This window comes from Dermatophagoides farinae, chromosome 7 (assembly GCF_024713945.1).
Source record: "Dermatophagoides farinae isolate YC_2012a chromosome 7, ASM2471394v1, whole genome shotgun sequence".
NCBI classification, from domain to species: domain Eukaryota; kingdom Metazoa; phylum Arthropoda; class Arachnida; order Sarcoptiformes; family Pyroglyphidae; genus Dermatophagoides; species Dermatophagoides farinae.
The window spans coordinates 2,343,566-2,368,598 of record NC_134683.1 but is presented as its reverse complement, the minus strand read 5'-3'; the positions used below and the strand labels follow the sequence as shown (position 1 = coordinate 2,368,598).

General features: G+C 28.9%; 1 protein-coding gene across 2 annotated transcripts; it reads right to left on the bottom strand.

Moving 5' to 3' along the window:
* Positions 1–144: 144 nt before the first annotated feature.
* Positions 145–24,868, bottom strand: LOC124497047 (uncharacterized). 2 transcript variants are annotated; one of them, XM_075732876.1, is made up of 2 exons: positions 24,169–24,868; positions 145–3,254 (listed from the first exon to the last, which is right to left on the bottom strand). In XM_075732876.1, exon 2 carries the CDS (start codon positions 3,128–3,130, stop codon positions 599–601), a length of 2,532 nt encoding a protein of 843 aa, XP_075588991.1. In that variant the 5' UTR covers positions 3,131–3,254; positions 24,169–24,868; the 3' UTR covers positions 145–598. The 2 variants fall into 2 exon arrangements, with proteins under 2 accessions (XP_075588991.1, XP_075588992.1); XM_075732877.1 differs by lacking the exon at positions 24,169–24,868 and adding an exon at positions 3,721–3,855.
* Positions 24,869–25,033: the final 165 nt, after the last annotated feature.

Genomic DNA, 25,033 nt, shown 5'->3' with positions numbered 1-25,033 from the left:
ACAGGAAATTCACATATCATCAAATCTAAATACGGGTGTGCGTGTGCGTGTGTGTGTGTTTTCAAATTTAGTCAATTTCATTTTGTGATTGATTCAAGATAATTTGGGAAAGAAAGGATTTAGGATTAGTGATAACAATCAAATGATACGTTTTTTTTTTTGGTGCTAATGTTGTCGATTTTTTTTTCATTTACCAGACCGATAGAGAAACGTCAAACAACAATTCAATCGAAAAAAAAAATGGAAAATAAAACACATTGTATTATTATGGATCACAGATAAGAAAAAAAAACTTTTTTTTTTAAATTGTTGTTTTTCATGTCATCATCATTTTTTATTATAATTCTTGATAATTTAATTCATTCGAGAATAATTGTAGAATTTTTCATTTCATAAATTCATAATAACATTGATTTGATAAATAAATGCGTGTGTGTTTGTTGTTTTATATGAGAAAAGAACTTGAAAGAGAAAGTATGTGTGAGAGAGAAGAAAACAAGGCGCAATTTAAGGAAGATTTCGTTTGTAAATTTTTTTTTTTTAATGAAATTTCAATATTTTCATTTTTCTGTTTCGATTTTGTTGAATTGAATGGAAATTATTCGGTACGTGTATTGGCAGCAACAATAATCACAACACCGATAAGAAAAACAATCCATATGATCCAATAGAATACAAATAATGTCATACGCCATTCAGAGCATGAACGTTTATGTTGATTTTGATTATCCGGTATTATTGTACCGGATTGTGTTAATAATGCAGCTGCAACAGCACCATCAATTAATGGTGGTTGATATTTTGCTGATGCTTCATAACCTTTTAATTCACGTAATTGTGCCTCTTGTTTAGCTTGTTCTTCTACCATAGCCAATACCATTGCTTGTTCTTCACTAAATTGAACTGACGATGCCAGTGGTTCCGGTTTTCCTAATGATGATGGTTTTGTTGTTGTTGTTGAACTTGGTGGTCGTGGACTTGTTGATTGTGTCCGACAATTTGACATTGTTGTTATTGTTGTTCCCGCTGCTGCTGCTGCTGCTAATGTTGTTTCACCAATATCATGACAATAAGTTTCATCACTATTACCTATTGATCCATTTACGATATTCATCTGATGATTATGTTCGATTGGTAAACTTTTTACACTACAATTTGTATTATCAATTGATGAACGTATTCGATGCATCGATAATAATGGTGGTGTATATGATGGAGGCGTTATAGCAGCAGAACATTGATGATGTATCAAAACTTTTGTATGATTATTGGACGGAAGTGATGATGAACGATAATCAGAATTAGCAATAACTTCATCATTACTACCACCATCACCATCATCAACAATTCCATTACCGGTATTAAATGATCGATGTGCTTGCTGAGGTGATTGTAGTAGTGGTTGTTGTGTATGATATAGATGGGCATTGTTCATCATCAAATGATGATGATGGTGATGATGATGATGATGACTGCCATTAATGTTTGCATTATTAACATTGTTCATTATACCGGAACCATTACGATGATTGAGCGAACTTGAGCTTCCATAACGTTCCAATTGATGTGGATGTAATCGATGATGTGGCGGTCGATATTGATAATGTTGTCTATGATGTTGTTGTTGCTGCTGCTGTTGATGATGATGATTATAATAATGTTGTTGATGATGTGGATAATGATGATAGGTAGATAATGTTGGTGATGAATCATAACAAATATTTGGTAAATTATTCAATGAACCAGTTACACAATCACCATTACCACCATTATCACTGTTATTAACAACACCAACAACAATATTTTTATCAATATCGGGAATTACATTATTAGCAGCAATTGTACTAGTGTTGTTGGCCAATATTAATGGCGATGATGGTGGTGGTGGTGGTGTTGAATAAAAAAAATATTGTTGATGATGATGAGAATGAGGATTCATTTCCATCAATGATGATGATGATAATAATGATGAATCAATAATGGATGATGTTGTTACTTTTGCTACAGCTGCCGATACTGCCGCTGATGATGATGATGTTGTTGTTGTTGTTGTTGTTGTTATTTCGTTTATATTCACATTATTACGATTCTTGTTATTCATACAGTTAGTATTTGTACCAACAACATTGTTGGCATCATTATCAACATTTGAATGATTGATCATTGTGGCTATCGTTGATTCTTGATTCATTTGTTGTTGTTGAATAAAACGACGATATAATCGATATTGTGTCGCATTCAATAATAATTGATTCGATATGGCTGTTTGTAATTGTGTTTGTGATAAATGTTGGTGTGATGTTGGTCGTTGTAATTGTGTATAATTATGATTATTATTAATACCGAATTCTGTACATGGTTGATATTGTTGTTGATTATTTTTATATAATGCAATCGTTATGTCGTCATCATTATTATTATTAGTGTTGTTAGCAATTAATGTATTCAACGGCAATAATGGTGATGATGATAATGATGTTTGATGATTATTAGCAGACGATAAAGAATTCAACAAATCATCATTATTGTTGAGCATATGAACAGTTGAAACCGTTGAATGTGATTCATAAGGAAATATTACTAATGGTGATGATGATGATGATTCATGTGTGACGATAAAATCATTGATTGGCTGTTGATTGATACAATCAGCATCCACATCGCCATCTTCATCATCACCGTCATCATTATCATCATCATCAATAACCGGATAAAGCATTGATGGTGTCTGAGTATCAATTGTTGATGATATTATTGGCGTAATATTATCATTTCCATAATCTTGGAATGCTTTCGGTGGTTCAATCGCTACTAATGATGATGATGATGATGAACATGAAGAAAAAGATGAAGAGAAAGATGATGATGATGATGACGATAATAATAAAGGTGAATGATCGTTTTGTTGTTGTTGTTGATAATAATAATATTCCACTGGGATTATATTTGAATTTATTGTCGTTGATAATCTTGTTGATGGATACTGATTCGAATGTCTACAATTGTTGAATGAATGACAGTTATTATATCGATGACATTTATCATCATCATCATCATCATCATCGTCATCTTCATCTTCTGCTTCATCATTATTGCCATCTTGTTGCTGTACCAAATTTGGATGGATCATTTGTGATTTTTATCGTCGTTATTATTATTATTATTATTATTATTTTGATAATAATAATCATACATGAAGAATTCATATCATCATCATCAGAATTATTGTTTTGTAAAAACGACAACATTGACATCTATCGGTAGTGAATCAAAAAAAAAAAAAAAGAAAAAGAATAATAATTTTAATCAGCAAAAAAAAATTAGTTAATAAATAAATGAAAAAAAAATAAATGTTTTGCACGCAATATTTGATATTGATCATCATCATCATCATCATTATTCATTTAATTGAATATTCAATTTTTATATAATAAATCAATGATCATCATTTTCATTTTATTATTATTATTATTATTGTACATGGATTTATTTTCATTGAGTAAAAATCGTTTGTGGTGGATGATAGAAAACAGATGCAACAGAAAAAAAAATAATGTAATTAATAATAATTCTACGTAAATCTGAAAAAAAAACATTAACTAAAGAATAAAAACACCGAGTGAGTGAGAGAGAGAGAGAGAGAGAGAGAGAGAGAGAGAGAGAGAGAGAGAGAGAGAGAGAGAGAGAGAGAGAGAGAGAGACATATGAAATTTTGTTTACAGAATCGAAGAAGCGATCGCAGTATAGAACACACACACACGCAAACATGATGATAAATTGATCTGAACGAATATATTAAAATGAATGAAACAGACATTGGATAGTAATATGGAAAATTTAATTTTCATTTCACGTAGACTTAATTACTGTTTTTTTTTCTCTTTCTCTCTCTCTCTTAATTTTGTTTCATTTAATAATAATAATCCATTATATTATCAACTTTGAATCGAATTTTTTTTTTCATCGAGTTGTATGGCTAAATTTTCAAACTGTCGAAAAAATAAAATTCATAGAATTTAAATGTTAATTACAAATGTTGTAATAAACGCGCGCGCGTGTGTGTGTGTGTGGGTGTTAGTTAATTCTGCAGTGTCTGTGTGCGTAGGTGTTTGTTTGATTGATTTAATGAATGAATGAATGAAAAAGATTCAAATGCAGTGAGAAAAAAAAACAATGAATTCTTTGAATATTGATCGATAAATAAATGGTGAAAATGTGAAAACAATTTCAACATGGGATGACGACCGACATTTTGTTTGTGTGTGTTTTTGATGATTAACCAAAAAAAAAAAAATATAATCCCAAGAAAATTCATAATATCAGAGCAGTAAGAACGGAAATAAGTAATGTATGAATGGAAAAAAAAGTAGAAGAAACTTCATCATTGCATTGGATTTTCTTTTTATGGAATACGGAAACTTTTGCGTTCATATTTTTTTTTTGTTCCTACAATTTTGCATATTGCTATTTGAATTGAATAAATGTCACAATAACAAACAAACAAACAAACATGAATTTGGATGAAATGAAAATGAAAATTTTTTTTCCCTTTAAGCAAAATAAACATAAAAATGATGATGATTCCGTTTCCGTTAATCATATATTCATATTTAATTTGTATATGGAATTTATTTATTAAGTTTCCGGCCATGTTTTTCGATTTTTTTTCCATTTTCTTTCTTTCTTTCTTTCTCATAATTCATTCAAATTCATGCATAGTTAGTGGCAGTAGTATTAATATTCTTATATATATTACAAGTGACCATGATGAATGAATCAATTATTGAGAATCACAAGTTCATCCACATCATCATAATCATTATAATGATAATGTGATGGAAAAATTTTCGATTCTTCTTGGATCATGACCATGATGGATTCTCCACTTTTTTCGTTTATGCTCATTTATCACTTTCTCCGCCTACCATTCGTACTTTTTTTTATATATATTTGCAAAGAAAAAAAAATTTCAATGGAAAAATATTTTATTCAATTTTCAACATCGAGGTGATAATAATAATCACCATCACCATCATCATCATCATTTTAGTTTTCAATTTTTCTTGTCTTGTTTTTGTGAATGGGTGTTACCGGATATATTCATCATCATCATCATCATCATCATATACATTATTAATCGATAATTTGTAACTAGAAATAATTTTTTTCCCTTTAACTCTAGACTCTAGAGAACCATATTCATTTTATCAATCAAAAACAATTAATTATTCATTTGATGATGATGATAAATGAATATTCATGCAAAATAATAAATTTATCAAATCAAATGGAAAAAAAAGAGTTCACATTCTATTTCTGGAATCCCAAAAAAAAAATTTATAAAATTATGAATTTTATGACTTTTTTTCAGAATTTCAGTTCAGAAAAAAAATTCTCCAATAAAAGTGGTGGTGGTGGCAGCAGTAGTAGTAGTAGCTACCTGAACTTATGTTATATTTTTGTCCTTGTTGTTGTTGTTGTTCGTTTCTAATTTCCTGAATCACAAAATCCATACAATAAAAAAAAAGAAACAAAATGCATTATAACAACCGCAATTGCGTGATTAGTGGACAAAATTCTGCTTTTTTCCCCACTATCATCGTCATCATTCTATTCTATTCTATTGTTATTTGTGAGTATTTATTTCATCATGAATTAAATTCTTACTATCAATTGAAAGTAATCATCATTTCTGGAGCACAAAAAAAACAGACTGACTATGAATGGTTTTATATCCACTAAAAAAAAAAAAAAAAAAATAATGGCCAAACGTTCAAATTAAACTAGAAAATAATGATTACACACACACACACACACATACATTGTTCATGGGAGACAAAACTAATTTACTTTTTTTTTCTTTATTATTCTGTCATTATTTTATCATCATCATCATAACCATCACCAGCATCATTAATGATAACGGATTCTTATCGATAAACCAATTGAGAATATTATGTGAATCAATAAAAGAGCAAAAAAAAAAATATTCAAATATCAAATTCTAAAAAGAAAATAAACTCTAAAAATGACAATTGCAACATTATCATCATCATCATCATAAACGGTAAATACAAATTTTCTTTCTTTTTTTTACTTTGACAAACCAAACCAAAAGAAAAAAAAACATTCACAAATGTAAACGGATAAAGTACAAATGCGTGTGTGTGTGTGTGTGTGTGTGTGTGTGTGAAAAACGGATATGATTTTATTACTAAGTTGTTTTTGTTGTTTGTTTGTCTATTTGTTTGTTTGGTTGTTGTTGTTGTATCTATGGGAACCAAACCAGAACCACCTCAATTGTCGACAACCAATCGACTGTGTGTGTATTATACATTTTAAGCAATGATATTATATCCATACCAAGGACAATTCCGCACAAGAATTATATTGTACGGAAAAACAAAAACATTGTCTCTGTACAAATAGTGTGTGTGTTTGCGTGGAAGAAAAATCGATGATTCAAAACCAAAATGAAAACTATGATAAAAAAAAGAAGCTCAAGCTCTAGAAACATTTTATTCTTGTGAAGAAAAAAACACACACACATACCAGAATGTGAATACAAAAATCGAAAAATGGTGTGTGTGTGTTCAAAGTTCTGAACCAAAAAAAAAAAAATGTTTCAAAACTAAAAGATAGAGAGATAGTTATATATGTTTAGTGAACAAATTTTTTTTTCTTCTTTTCACTGAATTTTCTTTTCTTTTTTTGTTTGCCAACGATTTTGATTATCTATCTATCCATCTATCTTGAATGTATTTTATTCACATGTTTTAGCATTCAATTTTGATTTCAGTGGTTATTTTTTTTTCTTTCTACTTTTCTTTCAAGCTCAATTTGTGCATTAACAACAACAACAACAAAAACAACACAAAAACATTGTAAAGATGCCGAAAGAAAAACATGGAATAAAACTCAAGTTGGCTTGAATGAATGAATGAATGAATGAATAAATGCATGAAACAATGATATCGTAGATAAAAGAATCGAGTGTTTGTGTGTGTGTGCGTGTAAACGAAAGAGAAAATGATGAAAAATTTAACACTAATTCAAACAACATTTCACAATCTAAAATAGATGGAATATAGAAAATTTGCTTCGGGTTGTCATCTATAGAATCTATAGAATATATTGAATGCAATGACCACATATACACATTTACATGATAACCGGAATCGGATTCATAATGTGAATGATAATGATGAACAAAACGAAAAAATATAGAGAAATTCTTTCAGATTTAGAAACAAAATTTCCATCATGGAAAAATAGTTTTCGATTATTTTCAGCAATAAAATATTTCCCATGAGATGAGAATATGCAGAAAAAAAATCCAAAAGAAAGAAATCATGATGATTACCATGAATGGTGATAAACGAGAGATCCATAATCATCAGCATAAACATTGAAAATTCTTTTTTTTTTGAATATTTTGAATTAGTTCAGAATTTTACCATTGCCATCTCAAATGAAATTGAGAATAAATCTCTGTCATTCGGGAAAAAATTTGAATGAGAAAAAAAATACAAACCTAATGAAATGGAACGAAAACAAAACAAAACAAAACAAAAAACACACAGTCGTAGGTGGTCGTTGATGACAATTTTTTTTTTTTTTTTTTTTGATTGTAATAAAACCAACATCCGTAACACAAACACACAGAGAGACACAGAGATGAAAAACGGTTCTGTCACAAATTGTCGAAAATAAAAATGTCGAATACAAAATGATCGAAAATATTTGATCGAAAATAATAAAGTCGAAATGACAAAAATGTCGAACAGACAAAAATGTCGAAAATAAAAAAGTCGAAAATTGAAATGTCGAAATGGCTTGAGCCCTTATCCCTTAAAATTATCACTAACGAAAAAGACTCAAATATTATTTTTTCATTTTAATTCTTGATACACAGTGGCGACTTTTCCTTTATTTAATGCAGAGAACGTCAGTGTTGACTTTACTTATTATTGTCAAAGACAAGGAAATTTTCTGAGACAAAAGTGTAAAACATCGATGAACCGATTTATAGTATTTTAGACTTTGATCTCTATTCTAGATTGTTTGTCAATACAATAGTTTTATCCAAACCTCACCGAAGGTGAGGTTTGTATTAATCTAATGAACCGAGACCACCTAACCTAACCTAACCTAAACTAGAAAAAAATAAACATTTTTGGCCCTGTGAAGACCGTTCATAACATTGAATGCTCCGTTTATCACCCACTCTTCAATAATTACTTAAAGATAATTTTGATGCTGTAGTAAATCGATAAACAATCAAATAATAATCACAAACAAATTTGAATGAAAATATAAAGTGAATTGATAATAATATGAATCCAAATAGTTCGAATAAAAATAAAATTTTATCATCTTAATGTGTGATTATCCAGAATTGAAATGAAAAAATAATATTTGAGTCTTTTTCGTTAGTGATTATTTTAAGGGATAAGGGCTCAAGCCATTTTCGACATTTCAATCTTCGACTTTTTTATTTTCGACATTTTTGTCTGTTCGACGTTTTTGTCGTTTCGACTTTATTATTTTCGATCAAATATTTTCGACCATTTTGCATTCGACATTTTTATTTTCGACAATTTGTGACACAACCTGAAAAACAAATCAAGATAGAATCACCAGTTTCAGTTGATTCTAATCTCTTGTGTGTGTATGTCTCTTGATTCTGATTCTGTTGTTTTTTTCCAAGTTGTTTGTTTTATTTCCGCTGTTATTATTGGTAACTTGAACGGTTAACAGTTTCTACTATAGCGACTGTTTTTCGTTTTTCGTTTTTTTTTGTACATTATTGCAAATTAGATTTTTTTTCCTATTCAAATATGTGCCCACGTCACTTTTTTGGATGATGCAAAACAAGTTTCAAACAGGCATAGAAATGTTTGAAATTTGTTTTCTATTTTTCATTTTTTTCTTTCTTTTTAAATGGAAAAAAATAGATTAGATATTTTCCAAGAATTTTCATAATCAACCGGAAAATGACAATTATTTTATGGAAAAAAAACTATCAATGATCATTTGTTTGTCGAAAATGAATGAATCAACAACAACAACAACAAAAAACAAATCAAAACACAAAATTCCATTGAATTCCATTCATTTAATCTTCAATCAAGTCCATTATATATAATAAATATAACTCATTCTCTTATGGATGCCATTAACAGGAATCTATTCAATTCTATACTGATGTAAATTATAAATGTTGATCGTTTATTATTTTCGGTATATGTATGTGTGTGTGTGTGTGTGTGCGGAACAATTTTTTTTCTCCACTCTCCAGTCATTGTTTATTTATTTTTTTTGTGTTCGGAAATTAGTTCAGATTCATCGGATACATATTTAGTATTTTGGAACATGTGTGTGGTAATGTGTGTGTGTGTGACAAATATTATTCGGACCTTTGGACCATCTGTACATTGAAAAATGAATGAATGAACAAAAAAAAATTTTTTTTCTTTTTTTTTCATTATTGGCTGACCTTTATTTTGACATTGGTGGCCAATAATGATGAAAATAATGAAAAGTAGTGAAGCCAACATTCAAGGGACTCATTCATTCATTCATTCATTCGGTCAATCAACAGAAGGGACTATTCAAGTGGTTGATGAAAAAAAAAAAATTTCACATTCGGAACATAAGAGCGAATTGTGAACAAATTTTCTTTTTTTTCAAAGTTGAAAACAACAACACTAATCTCATGATTTATATATTGAATGAAATTGATCAAATTCAATTCAACATCGAAATGGATAAAAAAATTGGCTCTTGAAAAAATTCAACGAATTTCAAATCCATTATTTCAAGTGTGAAAAAAAATGATTTTATTTTATGGACTACTGGAATTGAGTTTTGTTTCACTCTTTTCAATTTGTACATTCATTTATTAAGAATCATAAAAGATGGAAACTTGTCGTAAGTAATTTTCATCAATGAAATAAAAACAAAACTGGTGTTTCATAGAAAAACAAAAAGGAAACTTTTAATTTAATGAACTTGTGAACACGTTACACACACACACGAACACACGTTGCATTTTTGTTTTTCTTGGAAATCAAGCACAAATGTTATATCGCAACGAAAAAGGCAATTTGTTTGAAAAAAAAGACTAAAAACAAAGACAACATCATTATCAACCCTTTATTTTGGATATTTCAAGCGGTATGAAAAAAAATTGAACCAAAAAAAAAACGATACGTTGAGAGTTATCCTGGCTACTGGCTGTCATTGTCATCTGGATTCATTTGAATGAATTTTCTCTCTATGCCTACTACTACTAATAATAAAATGATATTCCTGATGGAACATGATGATGGAAATTTTCATCAAAATCATTTTTTGTTGTTGTTGTTGTTGTTGTTCTTGAAACAAGTTTAAAGCCAAAATTATTATTCGATATTTGATAACCAAATTATTCAATTGAAAAAAAAAATTTATTCACCGAAAATAAATTCCTACCGGTTGGATCATTTTTCATTTGAAAAATGAAAAAAAAAATCCAATACCGTAATAATAATGTAACATAATCGTCGTCGTTGCAAGCAATCAACATTTTGTTTTTGTTTTTTTTTTTTTTTTTTTTTTTTGATGGAAAATAAAAAAAAATCCAGAAACTCAAAAACCCTATAATGGTGAAAATAAAAATAAAAAAAAAATTTTCACTGAAACAACGACAACAACAACATAAAACACACACACACACAGCAACCTAGATCTTGGTGTAGACAAATGGAATAAATGGCCAAACGGTTAGTAGAAAACGATAAAAGAAAATCGATTTTTTCAACAACAAATTGAAAATGAGGAAAAAGTAAAAAAAATCGCTGGTTTGTGTAAATTGTACCACCAGTCAATATAGTTAGATTTCATTTAGTATTTTGAACTTTGATCCAAAATGGGTGGGAAAAAATAGGCTTCTCAAAAATTCCAACAAAAAAAAAGATTATTATTATTGGTCTTTTATAGAAATGTAGTGGTGATAAAAAAAAGAGAACCCAAAACTGGCACCCCAAAAGAAAATCCCTGGATTTTCAGTTAATACTCAATATTATGAGGAAATGGAAACGGAAAAAAACTCTTAAAAATCTTTTTGTAATGTTTGACTTTGAAGAAAAAAAAATATCAAATTCGATGGATTTATTGGCTAAACAATAGCTATGAAATAGCAATGAAGAAGGTAGTTAGATTGGCTGCCTGACTGGCTGATTGATTACAAATTGTTTCATTCACCAATTGGAAAAAAAGTCAAATTCTATAGAATCATTCAATGAACAAACAATAAACAAACTTGAATCAAAGAAATGGCGAGAATGGAATCTTTTTTTTGTTATCTAGAAAAAAAAATTTTATTCTTTTCAAATAATTCACTAGGAAAACGACAATCACATCTCACACACACACACACACACTATATCGATTTTCCAGACGATTAAATTTCCATTTCTACGCTCACACACAACAGCAGCAACGACAACAACAATCCAAACACAGTGGCAATTGATCGTTTCATTTTTTTTTCTTCACTATATCTTTTGTTGAAAAAAAAAATTTTATTTTCTTTCCATACCAATAATAAACCATAAACAAAGTAGAAAATAAAAAATAAAACAATGGTGTGACACTTTTTTTCCCAATGGGTAGATAGATTTTTCTTATATCTTAACTGTGTGTGTGTGTGTAAAATTAGACGATGTTCATAACAATACGTATCATCTTTAGCGATTAGTTCCCGTTAATAAGATGAAAAAGATGATTGGACATTGGTTGTACGAAATTCCAATTTCAAATGTCCAAATTGGTTGCGGTTTTTTTGTTTCCAATGATTTATCAGTTTATTGGTGGAATCATATCGAATTTTTTTGTTTGTTTGTTTTGTTTTGTTTTGGACATTTTTTTTTTGCTTTGCTTCTTTTTTTCCAATTCCGTATGCATATAATAATGTGATGCGTGTTTTACCAGATGTTCGTGTGTGTGTGTGTGTATGTGTGTGTTCGGTTTGATGGATGACCCATCATATTTATCCTTGTCAAACTTTTATTTTGTGGAATTTTTTTCTCTGTGTGTGGTGGAAAAAAAATTTCATAGATAAAATTGTGATACACACACACAAACATATGGTGTGTCCAGATTTTTTTTCCAAATATCCGTGTGTGTGTGTCCATCGTTCATCGCTGTTTGAGATTCTCTAAATAATTCTGATTTTTACTTTTATTTCACAGAAAACCAGAATTTATTCGGTATATATGGAATAAATTGACAAGATATTCAATGGTATGGTCAATGTTCGTGATGAACAAGAGTGAAAAAAAACTGAAGAAAAATCGAAATCGAATTTTTTTCAAATGGAAAAGTTTCATTTCTGATTTCATTCATATTCAGGCAATAAATAATAAAAAAAATTTTCATCTTTTTTTCACCTGAATGAATATATTATCATCATCAGTATTTGAATGATGAATACATTTAATTAGCAGTACCATAACCACCATCATCATCATCGTCATCATCATTCGTGAAATTCAGTTGTTTCGTTTGTTATATTTTTCTGGGAAAAAAAAAGTTCAAAAAAAAATGAACAAAAGAATATTCTTTTTTTTTGTTTTTATTTATTTTCTTCTTTTATTTGTGTGTGTGTTTGTCGGGAACCATTTTTATTTTTATTTTTATTTTTTTTTTTTGGAAAAATTTCTTCATTATAATGATGATGACATTGTGGACGACAACGAAACAGTCAAAATCATTAGTGTTATATACAATGTGTGTGTGTGTGTGTGTGCGTAACACAAACCAAAATGAAACGGACAAACATTATTATGTAATGCACATAAACACACCCTCACACACACACACACACACACTGATAACCCGAACTAATTGGAAGAAAAAGAGAGAAAATTTGAAAAATTCCATGGAAACAAAAATTGTAAAATTCTACAAGAAAAAAATAGTACTGCTTGCGTGTGCATTTAATTTCTAATCTGATCACACATTCATTGAGATCATTGATCTGATCAAATTCAGGTTCGTTTATTGATCTGTTATCTATCGTTGCAATTTGAGCACGCAAATCATCAACACAAGACATCAACTCGAACAATTACAACATCGAACAATTATGATTAGACAAAAAAATTGTGTGGATTCTCTGCAAAGAATAGACATCGAATTATATTTGGAGCATGAACAAAAAAAAAATTTTCCAAAAATCTAATCGAATCTAAAATCATCAAATTACAAATTTCATAAAAATATTTTCATCTTGATTGTCATATATCCACGTATTACAAGATAATTTAATTTATTCTCTTGCCATTAAATTGTTGATGGAAAAAAATGAATTTCTTGTTGTCATCATCATCATTGTTGTTGTTGTTGTTGTTTGATAATCATGGCAAAATGTTTTTTTCCATGCATATCAACAACAACAACAACAAAATATCCATTTCATACAGATTGAAACACATTATAATCATCATCATCATCATCATCATCTGTATGACATTTTGCAAAAAAAAAGAAAAAACTTTTACATCATGACATTTACCAAGTACCAAATGCCTAGTTTGTGTTTTTGCCCAAATGTTGGGTGTGTTGTGTGTGTGTATCATATATAATTAGCACTAAATTTTACAATTCCACACTGAGAGATAGTTAACCATCTCATTATAATCATCATAATAACTTAGAAAAGAACACAAGAATTCAGATTCTTTTTCTTTTTTTTTTTGTTGTTACTGTTTTACAGAACTCGAAAAAAATTACATTTCATTTTACAGTCGATATCATTATTATTATTATTATCAACATAAAATAACCGAAAAAAATGAAAAAAAACCAACGTCCCCACCCGCTCGTTATGTACAATGAATGAATGAATGGATAAACAAAAAAAAAGTATGGAAAAAAAATGTCTACTACCGAATTTTGACTCATTATCTTTGTTGTAGTAGTTATCATCATCATTCGTTTCTGGTTTTAGATTACAATTTTTTTCCACATTTCGTACAATGACGAGTAGAAGAATATTGTGTGTGTGGAATAACTAAAAAAAAAATTCTTCAGAAAAAAAACATTAAAAATGGCAATATAGAAAAGAATGGAAACGAAGAATGCGAGAAACAAAAGGAGGAGAAAAAGGAAAAATTAAATGGACTCGACAACGACGATGATAATGTTGATGATGATGATGGTATACATACATATCCTAATTACATAATTACATGAATGTGATACTATAAAATGGCTAAAATTTTTTTTTTTTTTTTTGGTGGTTGAATCCATTGATGTAAATCGCACCATATCGCACCATTGCTAAATTCATAACAGCGATTATATGGATTTTTTTCTCTTCATTGTTTGTGCAACTAGGAACAATAACGACAACAACAACAACAACAACATTATAATTTATAATGGACAGCGGTAACTAACGAACGGAATCAAATATAGAATATTCTCCGTCTTTAAATGTTTTATATCATTGCTGTTGTTGTTGTCGTCGTTCGAACCGAAAATTATCGATGAAAAATATGATGATGATGATGATAATAACGCCCAATATAATTTAACAATCAGAATATTCTTTATCTTTGAGAAAAAAAATGTAAAAAAAGCAATTTACCATTTTCTTTGTATAATTTTTCTACCACTACTACTTCTATTTTGTCAAATAACGGCGTTTGTTTGTGTGTGTGTGGTGTGTATTTTGTTGTATTTATTTTGGTTGCTTGGTTTTTTTTTATTGTTTGTCCATCGATCCATTGATCGGTTATTCGTTTCATATCCGTTTGTTGTTGTTGTTGTTGTTATTATTATTATTGCTGCTGCTGCTGTTGTTGTTGTTTTTCTTTCCTCGTTTACAACAACAAATTCTATCGTGTCCATAACCAAAAAAGAAAAAAAAAGAAAAAAAATGTTTTTCACATTTCTTATTATTGTTTTCTTTCTATGTGTGCAATTTTGCTTTAATATTCTGGTTATAATATGGTTGTCATTGTTGTTGTTGTTGTTTTTTGTTCCTGGAACAATTCGATTATTTATATAGATGGATAGATATTGAAAAAAATATTGCAAAAAAAAGAAAGAAAAAAAAGGCCAATAATATAATTACGAAAATCGAATGTCCATTATTATATAATATTTATGTTTATTTTCTGTTTCAAGTTCTGTTTTTTTTCTTCTTTTTCTTCTTCTTCAATACGCCCAAAAATAAAACGTATAGAATCAATTTTTTTTCCTATTCGTGTCCTAAAAATGAAAATTTTCAAGAATTTCAACCATAATAATAACAACAACAACAACAACATGAACTGATTCTATTATAATGGCAGACGAAATAAACAAGATTTAGAAGCCGATTGAGTGTGTGTGTGTCCACAGCTGGCCATGTGATGATTCATGATGATAATATTTTCTTTATTAAAGTGGTAATAATAATGTCTATATAAGAATAATCCCGCATAGAGAGAGAGAGAGAGAATTCAATCAAAATCGAAAAAATCTGGTGAATTTAATATTATCATCAAATACTTGGTTGTTGAGGATTACAAATTTCTTTGTATTGATTTTTTTTTGTTTCATTCGTTTTGGATTTCCGTTCATGTTTTGTTTTCAAAAAAAAAAAAAAAAAAAATGTTTTTTTTTTCTCTTCTAGTTGAACAAGTGGCAACAAATGAAAAAAGAATGAACACAAACGACGAGACCAAAAAAAAAAAGAAAAAATCCGAATAGAATAATTTTTCAAATGTCATTTGTTTGTCAATAATTTATCCAATGACCCTTCCAAATGCCGATGGTTATTATTATTTTTTTTGGTTTTGTTTCGATACAAAAAAAACGAAAGACTATAAGAAACATGATTCCTGCATTGGAAATGTCAAGTAATTCGATGCAGAAATTCTATGGTGTGTGAGCGTGTGTGTGTGGGTATGGCAATAAGAATTGGTAAAGAATTCGAAGAGAATAAAAGAATAAATGAAGAAAAATTGATATTTCAATTCATTTTTTTTCATGGTTTTCAATCACTTTGATTTTTTTTCTTCTTCTTCTATGATTATGTTTTTTAACTGGAAAATTTCACTGATTCATAAATAAATTCGTGTTGTTTATCGCTTTTTTCCCCCAGTGTATGCAAGAATCATTTATGGAATTTTAATCTGTTTTTTTTTCTACAGAAACAAAAAATAATGTCATCCACATTGCTAATGACTTGAATGGTGCGATTCTGATTCATACCATTATTAAATATGGTCATAACAATGGATTATGAATTTCATCATCATTATAATTGTGCCATTAAGATTATCATTATGGGTAATGATAATAAATTTTTTTTATTTGCAACTTCAAAAATAAATTCTTTATAATGAAGCAAACAAAAAAAGTTTTGTTTTTTTTCCTGAATAAAATCGATAATTTCGGTTACCATGAGGATGATAGTAAAGAAAAAAAAATAAAGGAAGAAAAAATATTGTTGTCCATAATTACCATCATTATATAATATGGTTGATCTCTTTATTTTTTTTTCAGTAGTCAGTACTGTCGTTGTTTTCATCATTTTTCCATTTCATTAGATTCAATATAAGATCGTCATTTACAGTTTATATTTACTAGGATATTAGGACTAGAATATTTTTCTTTTTCATCTTTCGCTTCATTACCTTTACATTATTAATTAATAGTATAGTATATATAAATTCATCGAATATCGAAGCATGTGTGATGAAAAAAAAGGTAATTGAACAGAATATAATCAATGAATTTTTATTCCATGCACTTATTCATGTGATTTAATCTGAATGTTTTTTTTGTTTTTGCTTTTGTTTTTGTTTTGTTTTGTTTTGTTCACCAGGTCGATGATCCAAAATGAACGAAAAAAAAAATTTATTAATTAATTAATGAAAAAAAACATAATTCCAGATCGTAGGTGTAGTAGTAAAAGCTGCACAAATACATTTTTTCTATTGTCACCGTGGCCAATCTTTAATGTACTTCTTTTTGCAAAAAAAAAATAATAGTTTCCACACATGAATGAATGAAAAAAAAGACCAACTAAAGAGTAAACAACAATAACGACAGCAAGAAAAAAAAATGTATCAATTCATGGATCTACAACGATACATTCGGTCCACTAGACTAGACAATCTAGCTTTTGCTGACCAAACAAACCAAAAAAAAAAGAAAAAACATTCGAAGATCATGATGATGATAAAAAAAAGATGATGGAAGTATTCAAGTGGAACATCTGATCTGCTCACGCTTGTGTTTTTTTTTGTTTGCTAGAATATAGAAAAAAACAATGTCTTCATACCAGTGGAATAAACAATGAAATAATTGATAAAACAAACAAACAAGCAAACAAAAAAAATTAAGTCAACTAGAAATTGATGATTACGTAAGTAATACACACACATACACACACACAAACAATGGTCAAAAAAAGAAATATCATTGCTAAAGTAGCAGTGTGTACAATTAAAAAAAAAGAATCCAAAGGTCCAAGAATAAGGCCCATTTTTCATTTGTTTTATCATCATCATCATCACTAGCGTTTTGTTATTTATTAAGTCTATGACATCCTATGTACATACAATGTATTCATTGTTATGACAATCAGCCAAACAGAATAAAAAAATATTCTGTATATGGATCACATTAGAAATTATATCCACGTGTATGATAATGATTTGCTGTTGCTTTTAATTCTTTTATATTCTGTGTCTATGTGTGTGTGTGGTTTTCATTTTGGATAAAAAAAAAAGATATGCACCACAGCACACCAGAGGCACCGGTGTTATATATGAATTGTTTCGAAATCATAAAATGGTCCATATCGAGTATGAATTTGACATATGATGAAAGAAATTTAATATTCTATCCATGTTCATTCATTTTGTTCCAATTGGATCAACATGAATCCAAACAATGGAAGAGAGAAAAAAATAAAGAATACAAATGATGATTGTACAGGTAAAGTTCAGACCAAATAAAAACCACATAACATAATCAATTGGAAGCAATCCACTTACATGAAGATTACTATTATTTCCAAATGGAACTATTGTGTTTTTTTGTTGTTGTTGTTGTTGTTTACGGTATGACAGAATTCATAATCACACACACACACACACATGTACATTAGATTAATTATAAATGTAATAAAAGAATATATTTTTTTTGTTTCTATATTTCGCTATAAAGAGGTCAAATAGATCAACAATACAACGCTGATGATGATGATGATGATGATGATGAAATTGGATTCAAGAATTCAGAAATGGGCCCAATTTTTTTTATCTATCCGAAAAAATTCATTCATTTGACATTTGCCTTTTTTTTAGTTTCTCTTAATTCTCTTTTTCTATGTCCATGGGAAAAGAATTTTTCTTTTTCACTAAATCAACGAACGAAAAAAAAAGTTAGCCAGACACATATCGAAACGATCATTGTTGAATAGAAAAAAATAAATAAATAAAACTCATTAAAAGAAATTTTCAACAACAACAACAGCAACAACGACAAAAAGATAATGCATACAACGGAATAAAATGAATAGAATAAGTCCAGAAAAACAAAAATAAAAAGAAAAGAAAATGACAATAGTAGGCGGAATGGGCAAAAAGAATGAATGAATAAATTCAGAATACAGAATAAATTTCCATTAATAATTTTATTAGAGCATTTCCTGTGGACCACCCCTTCGCTTATACATTCGTGGCTTGAAAGAATAATATAATCTCTTTTGCCTTGTGGCAAAAAAAAAAAATTTTTTTCTTGTGGAAAAAACACCACCACATACACAACACCTTCATTATCACAATCAAAATGTTTTCGGAATTTTTTTTTTAAAATCATTGTAACAATATCTAAATCATCATCATTAGCACACAAGCGTTGATAGAAAAAAAAATTGTTCAAATAAAGAGTTATTTAGTGGAAGGGTAGTGGGATGAGTGTAACATTCAATGATTCGATGATGATTATAATAATAATAACAGCAACGACAACATCAATAATAATGATAACACAGTATTGAAATCATTTGATAATCGAATGAAACACATGACTACGACGACGACGACGACAACGACGACGACAACAGAAGAATAAGCCGATTTGAATAATTCCATTCATCGCTTGTCACACATAGCATTATTGTACACACACATAAGTATACTAAAAAAAACTATATCAATTCAAAGAATCATGTGTTGTCAAAGATTTGGTTGGTTGGTTGTCGTCGTCATTACATACACATCCACATTAACATACGTGAATGGATAACAACGAAATTCAAGGGAAAAAACGAAAAAACAATGATTATAATAATGGTAATCGAACAAATATATAGAACATAGACACATAATGATGATTATGATGATGATGATAATGGCAATGGACAATCGGTTGTATCAATATTTGTTGTTGTTGTTGTTGTTGTTCATGGATGATTATTATGATCATCATCATGTTTATTAATGATTATATAAATGTACAACAACATTTCGGAAATAGATCACACAGATGGATGTAAATGTACGACGTTTTTTTTGTGAAAAGAAAATAAATAAATGAATGAATTCTTCTTTTTTTTATGAAATATTTGTAAAAGTAATCCCCTGGATACGGATTATTATTATGATTATAAACATAGTGGCATGAATGATGAATGAAGAAAAAACAAACTACCAAGCTTTTTTGTGTGTGTGTGTGTGTGTGTGTGTGTCAACATTGGAATTTTTTACTCTTGTACGGTTCGATGTCTATAGTTTAGTTTTAGTGATTTTTGTATCGTGTCAGTTTGGTTCAATACGTGGCTGTCATTGGTCGAATTGGTGGCTCCAATTAATTTTCAATTTGACTAATTGGATAGCTACAAAGTTTAAAAAGAACAAAAAAAAATTTCCAGATGATTCCTAGCCAAAGAGCCGAACATCATCACAATCATATGATGGTGGTCAGATTGTAGATTATCATGAAAAAAAATCTGAAAAAATGCAATGTAGAAAAAAAACAAAACTTTTCTGCCGTAGTTGATGATGAAAAACAAAGACATGTGATAATAAGAATCTATTTTTGTGTACAAACCATCATCATCGACAGTATGTGAAAGAAAAAAAAACAAATCAAATGACCATATCCAGAACTGATAATGATCCAGATTCGATCCATTCTTAATGACAAAACAAAACAGAAAGATTAAAAAAAACAAAAAAGAGAGACTAAAATGAAATGAATTTGCGATCTGATTTGAGAGAGAGAGAGAGAGAGAGAGAGAGAGAAAAAAAACATTGATAAATATAGACACAGAATACTGAAAAAAAATCATCTCAATCAACATCGACAATAATAATAAGAAATTCTGATCGATCAATTGTAATTAATTTCCTAAAAATAGTTCACAAGGACCAAACATCATCGATGATGATGATGGCCAAATCAAGTGTGAGCTAACCATCAACTATTTATTTGGCCAACAATAATACAAATGAACAAAGTCAAAACCGGAAAAACAAAAACAAAACAACGGAAATTAATAAGAAATTGATTCATTGATTGGATGCGAGCCAATGAAAGAAAGAGAGAGAGAGAGAGAAAGAAACACAGAAATTCTTAATTAACCAAGCTGATTTCATTATTTTCATGTTCAACAATGGAAAAATATGGAATTTTATTTACAAAATTAAGAATGAAAATATTTTACAGATAATTGAAAAAGTCTTGAAAATCTCTTTGGATCTTATTCTGATAAAACAATCCAATCGTATCATCATCATCACCATCATCACGATAAGATTGTCAACCATTCTATTCGATTAGCATTTTATCGGATTTCTTTTTTCTGTTGTCTCTCTCATCATCGGTTGAATGACAATGATAAGAGTTGTTGTTGTTGTCACACACACACACCAGCCCAAACATACTGTCAAAATTGATTTTTTTCTTAATCGATTTTTCTCTTTTTCATTGGCCATTTCGTAGTTGTCGTTATCATTATTATGATCAGTTTATTCTTTTTCATAAGAATCATCAAGCATCGGATTCTGGACAAAAAAAGCTATCCATATTTGATGAAAAAAATGCAATACAGAATCAACAGAATAGAATAAAACATCAAGACATCATTATCAGATCATCATGATGATGAATTTTGATGTTACACTTAATAAATACAAAATTGGAAAAATAAACAAACGAAAAAAATGGCACTTTATTTTCACTGGAGCAAGAAAAGATTTGTATTTTCATCATCATCGTTAAATAACAGATAATTTTCAGAAAAAAAACTTTCTCTCTCTCTCCTGTTATTACGACAAGTTAAACAGAATTTTTCTACTTCATTTAGCATTATCAAACAAGCAATCTCATTTTAATTCGACAAAATTATCGATACTGCTGTTGTTGTTGTTGTTGTTGTTTGATTTTATATTTGTTTGTTTAGTTTCATTACGGAAAGAAAGGAAATCCGGAATAGGAAAAAAAATTCACAAGTACATCATATGGAATTTTGGATGGCAAACTAATCAATCAAATTTGATAAATGTTGGCTTATATCGTTTGTAATATGTATGATTAATCATTAATCAGTCTTCCAAAATAACGATTGATGGAAAAAAATCCAATCAATGAGTTAATCATTCATTCACTAACTAAGCGAAAAGTCAAAGATAACGTTCGTTCGTTTGGATCCATCCGGTGATCATCATTCAAGAAAATTGGTCTCAATATAATATTTTCAATGCTGTAAACTAACAACTTGTAAATGATTGAGAAAAGAAAAATTGAAAATTCATGTTTACCACACACCATGTTCGGTACAGACAAAAGATTCGATACAGATTCTATCAGAACTCATTAAATTCTTTGAAAATTCTTTAAAAGTATGTTGTGTTCCCATGTGATTCGTTTTCAGATTATTCCTATCTAATTTCGCATTGATTTTTTTTGTTTTGTTTTCATTCGCACACAGTATAGAGACCAATCACGAAAAGTGGTGGAAAACGAAAAAATCAGATTCCCAATTTGATTACTAACGAAGTTTAAGTTTTTCGGTAAAGAAAAAAAAGAAACTCATACCAGAGAATTTTTTTATTTTTTTTATTTTGAATATTTTACAACCTTGATGGAATCGAATCGAACGAAATCCATTTCATTCAACCCACACAGACACCCACATACAATTTTTGAAATTGACTCTTGATCGTGGAATTTGGATTTTTTTCTTCTACTTTTTCAACAATTTTGCCATTCAGTACACTTAAGTTTGAGTGAAATATAGACAAAAATAATTTCGGTCCATCATACCAGGAAATCATCAACATCATTTTTACACACATAGTGGAAAATTTGATGTGTAAAAAAGGAACAAAAAAAAAAACATTTCACGTTCCTTAACATCATAGATCTTGTGTTCAATAAGAATATTTTTCATTTCATCAGTTTCATTTTTTTTTCTCCATAAAAAATGGGGACAAAAAAAAAGTTTCGATTATCAGAGAATGGAGAATGAAGCAAAAAGAAAAAAAAAGTGAAAATTAAATTTCGATTTTCGTCAATCAATTCAATTCAATATAATGTAGAATGATACCGAATGCACGCACACATGCTGACAAATTTAAAAGCCATATGGATATAAGCAAAAGCCAAAAAAAAATTGAGCATCATCATCATCTCATCAATGAAACCAAAAAAAAAAGTGGTAGAAAGCCAGGCATATATGACCATGATCTGGCATCATCATGATGAAAACGTTCATCATACACACATGATGATGATGATGATGATGAAAAAAAAATCCAAAGCCAAGTTTCCAAAAATAAATTTTTCATGTTCATTGAGTTTTTTGTTGTTGTTGTAGTTGTTGTTGTTTGAATGGAAAACTTCAAATTATTATTATTATTATTTTCAAGAATCAAATTGATGATCTACACATGTGGAAAATCAATTTTTTTTTCTTTAGCTTTCGACATAACTGACAATTGTGTGAGAATGAATGAATGAATGAATAAAACCAGAACCAGAACCAGAAATTCATTGGGTGCCTAATAGAATAAAAGAAAAACCAAAAAACAAAAACAACAACAACAAAATGAAATGAAATGAAAAAAAAACGTTGGTCACGACAATTGAATCACAGAATAATTGTATGCGTGTAGCACTTATTTTTCATTTATTTCAATATTCCAGATTCTTGTATAGTTCTTTCTCATTTCACAATGGCAAGCCAATACTACAACAACGCCCAAAAATAAAACGAAACACCGAAAAAAATCATCAAGGATAAATGTGAATAAAAAATAAACAAAAAAAAATAATCTCATTTGATTCATTTCAATTCAATTTGATTTCATATATATGTCAATTGTATTGTGTGTGTGGAACAATCACCACCACCACCACCATCATCATCGTCGACGACGACAACGTTTACGTTGAGAGATAACATAGAAAAAAAAATTCAAAAAAATTGAAACAGAATCCATTTGAATTGAAAAGAAAATAAAACTGAATAAAATGAAATTGAAGGATGATGATAAAGATACAAACAAACAAACGAAACGAAAAAAAGAGAGAAAAAAAACCAGAAAATGGAAAATGGACTCATTTCACAATGAAAATGAAAAAAAACTGGCAAAAAAAGACGCATCCAGTGATAATGATAATGATAGCAGGAAAAGATTTTTTGTTGTTGTTGTTGTTATTCTCATTATTTATTTGTCTGTCTTGTTTCATTCTGTTCAGTCAGTATTTGAATTGAATTTTATATTTACATTTTTTTTTATTTACTTATTCTTTTTCTGGGTTGATATTTTTTTTCACATGGAATCTATTTTTCTAATCTTCATCATCGACATCATCATCATCATCATCATCAAAATGATGATGATAATCAACAAACAGAATGGAAAAAAGAGAATTTTATCATCTGATGTGCCATTGGAAAACTCGACTTTTTCAAGGACAAAAATATGAATTTTTTTTTTAGTTTCCATTGCCATCAGAAAAAAATGATTACAATATAATCAACAATAAGAATGTGGAAACACCCTAATCACCGATAGCTCATCGATCAATTTTAAATTAAAAAATGCCGTTAGATATTTGCTTACACGGATGGTTGAAATACGAAAAGAAAAAACTTTTAAAACTTACATTTTTGTACTGGATGATTCATTTTTGTCATTATTTTTTTTTTCATTCAAATAAAAATGATGATGATGATGATGATGATGATTATGCAGGTTAATCTTACTTGATAAAAAATTTTTTTCGCCAACAAAGAATCGTTGTATTTATCACAAATAAACACATGCACTAACAAGTAGAATCATTGAATGAATGAATGGCACTCCACCACACACACACAAAGTTTCAATTGAAAATATTACAGACAAATGGTTGACAAAGGCAAAACAAAACAAAACAAAAAAAAAATTTTCCATTAAAAACAACAACAACAACAACAACGACTTAATAATGTCGAAATTTTTTTTTTTTTGCTTTCTGCTTTAATGATGATGATGATGATTATATATTATATCACTACTAATGAATTAAAAGTAAAAGAAAAATGAAACAATTAAAAAAAGAAGACGTTCACGCTATTTGGATTAAAATGAATGAAAAATGTTGGTACCACCACCTACACCATAATGATGATGATGATGTTGAAACAACTTCATCGTTATAATCACTTGTACGAATGAATTCCGTCGGAAAGAGAAAGGAATCTTATGCATGTGTTCATCCGTCGTCGTCGTCGCCGTCGTCTGAATCTATAAATGATAGCTGTATGTAGTGTTCGTTGTTGTTGTTGTTGTGGTGGTGGTGGTGGCATAATAATCATTTCATTACATTCGGGGTACGATATATAATGGACAAAAACAAAAAAAAATTTCTAAAATCCGCGCATCGTAATGTGCAATGATAATGGGAATCAATGAATGAATGTGAAGAACCTGGAGATATTATGATGATAGGCTGATGGTGGTGGTGATTTTCAAATGTATCAATGATA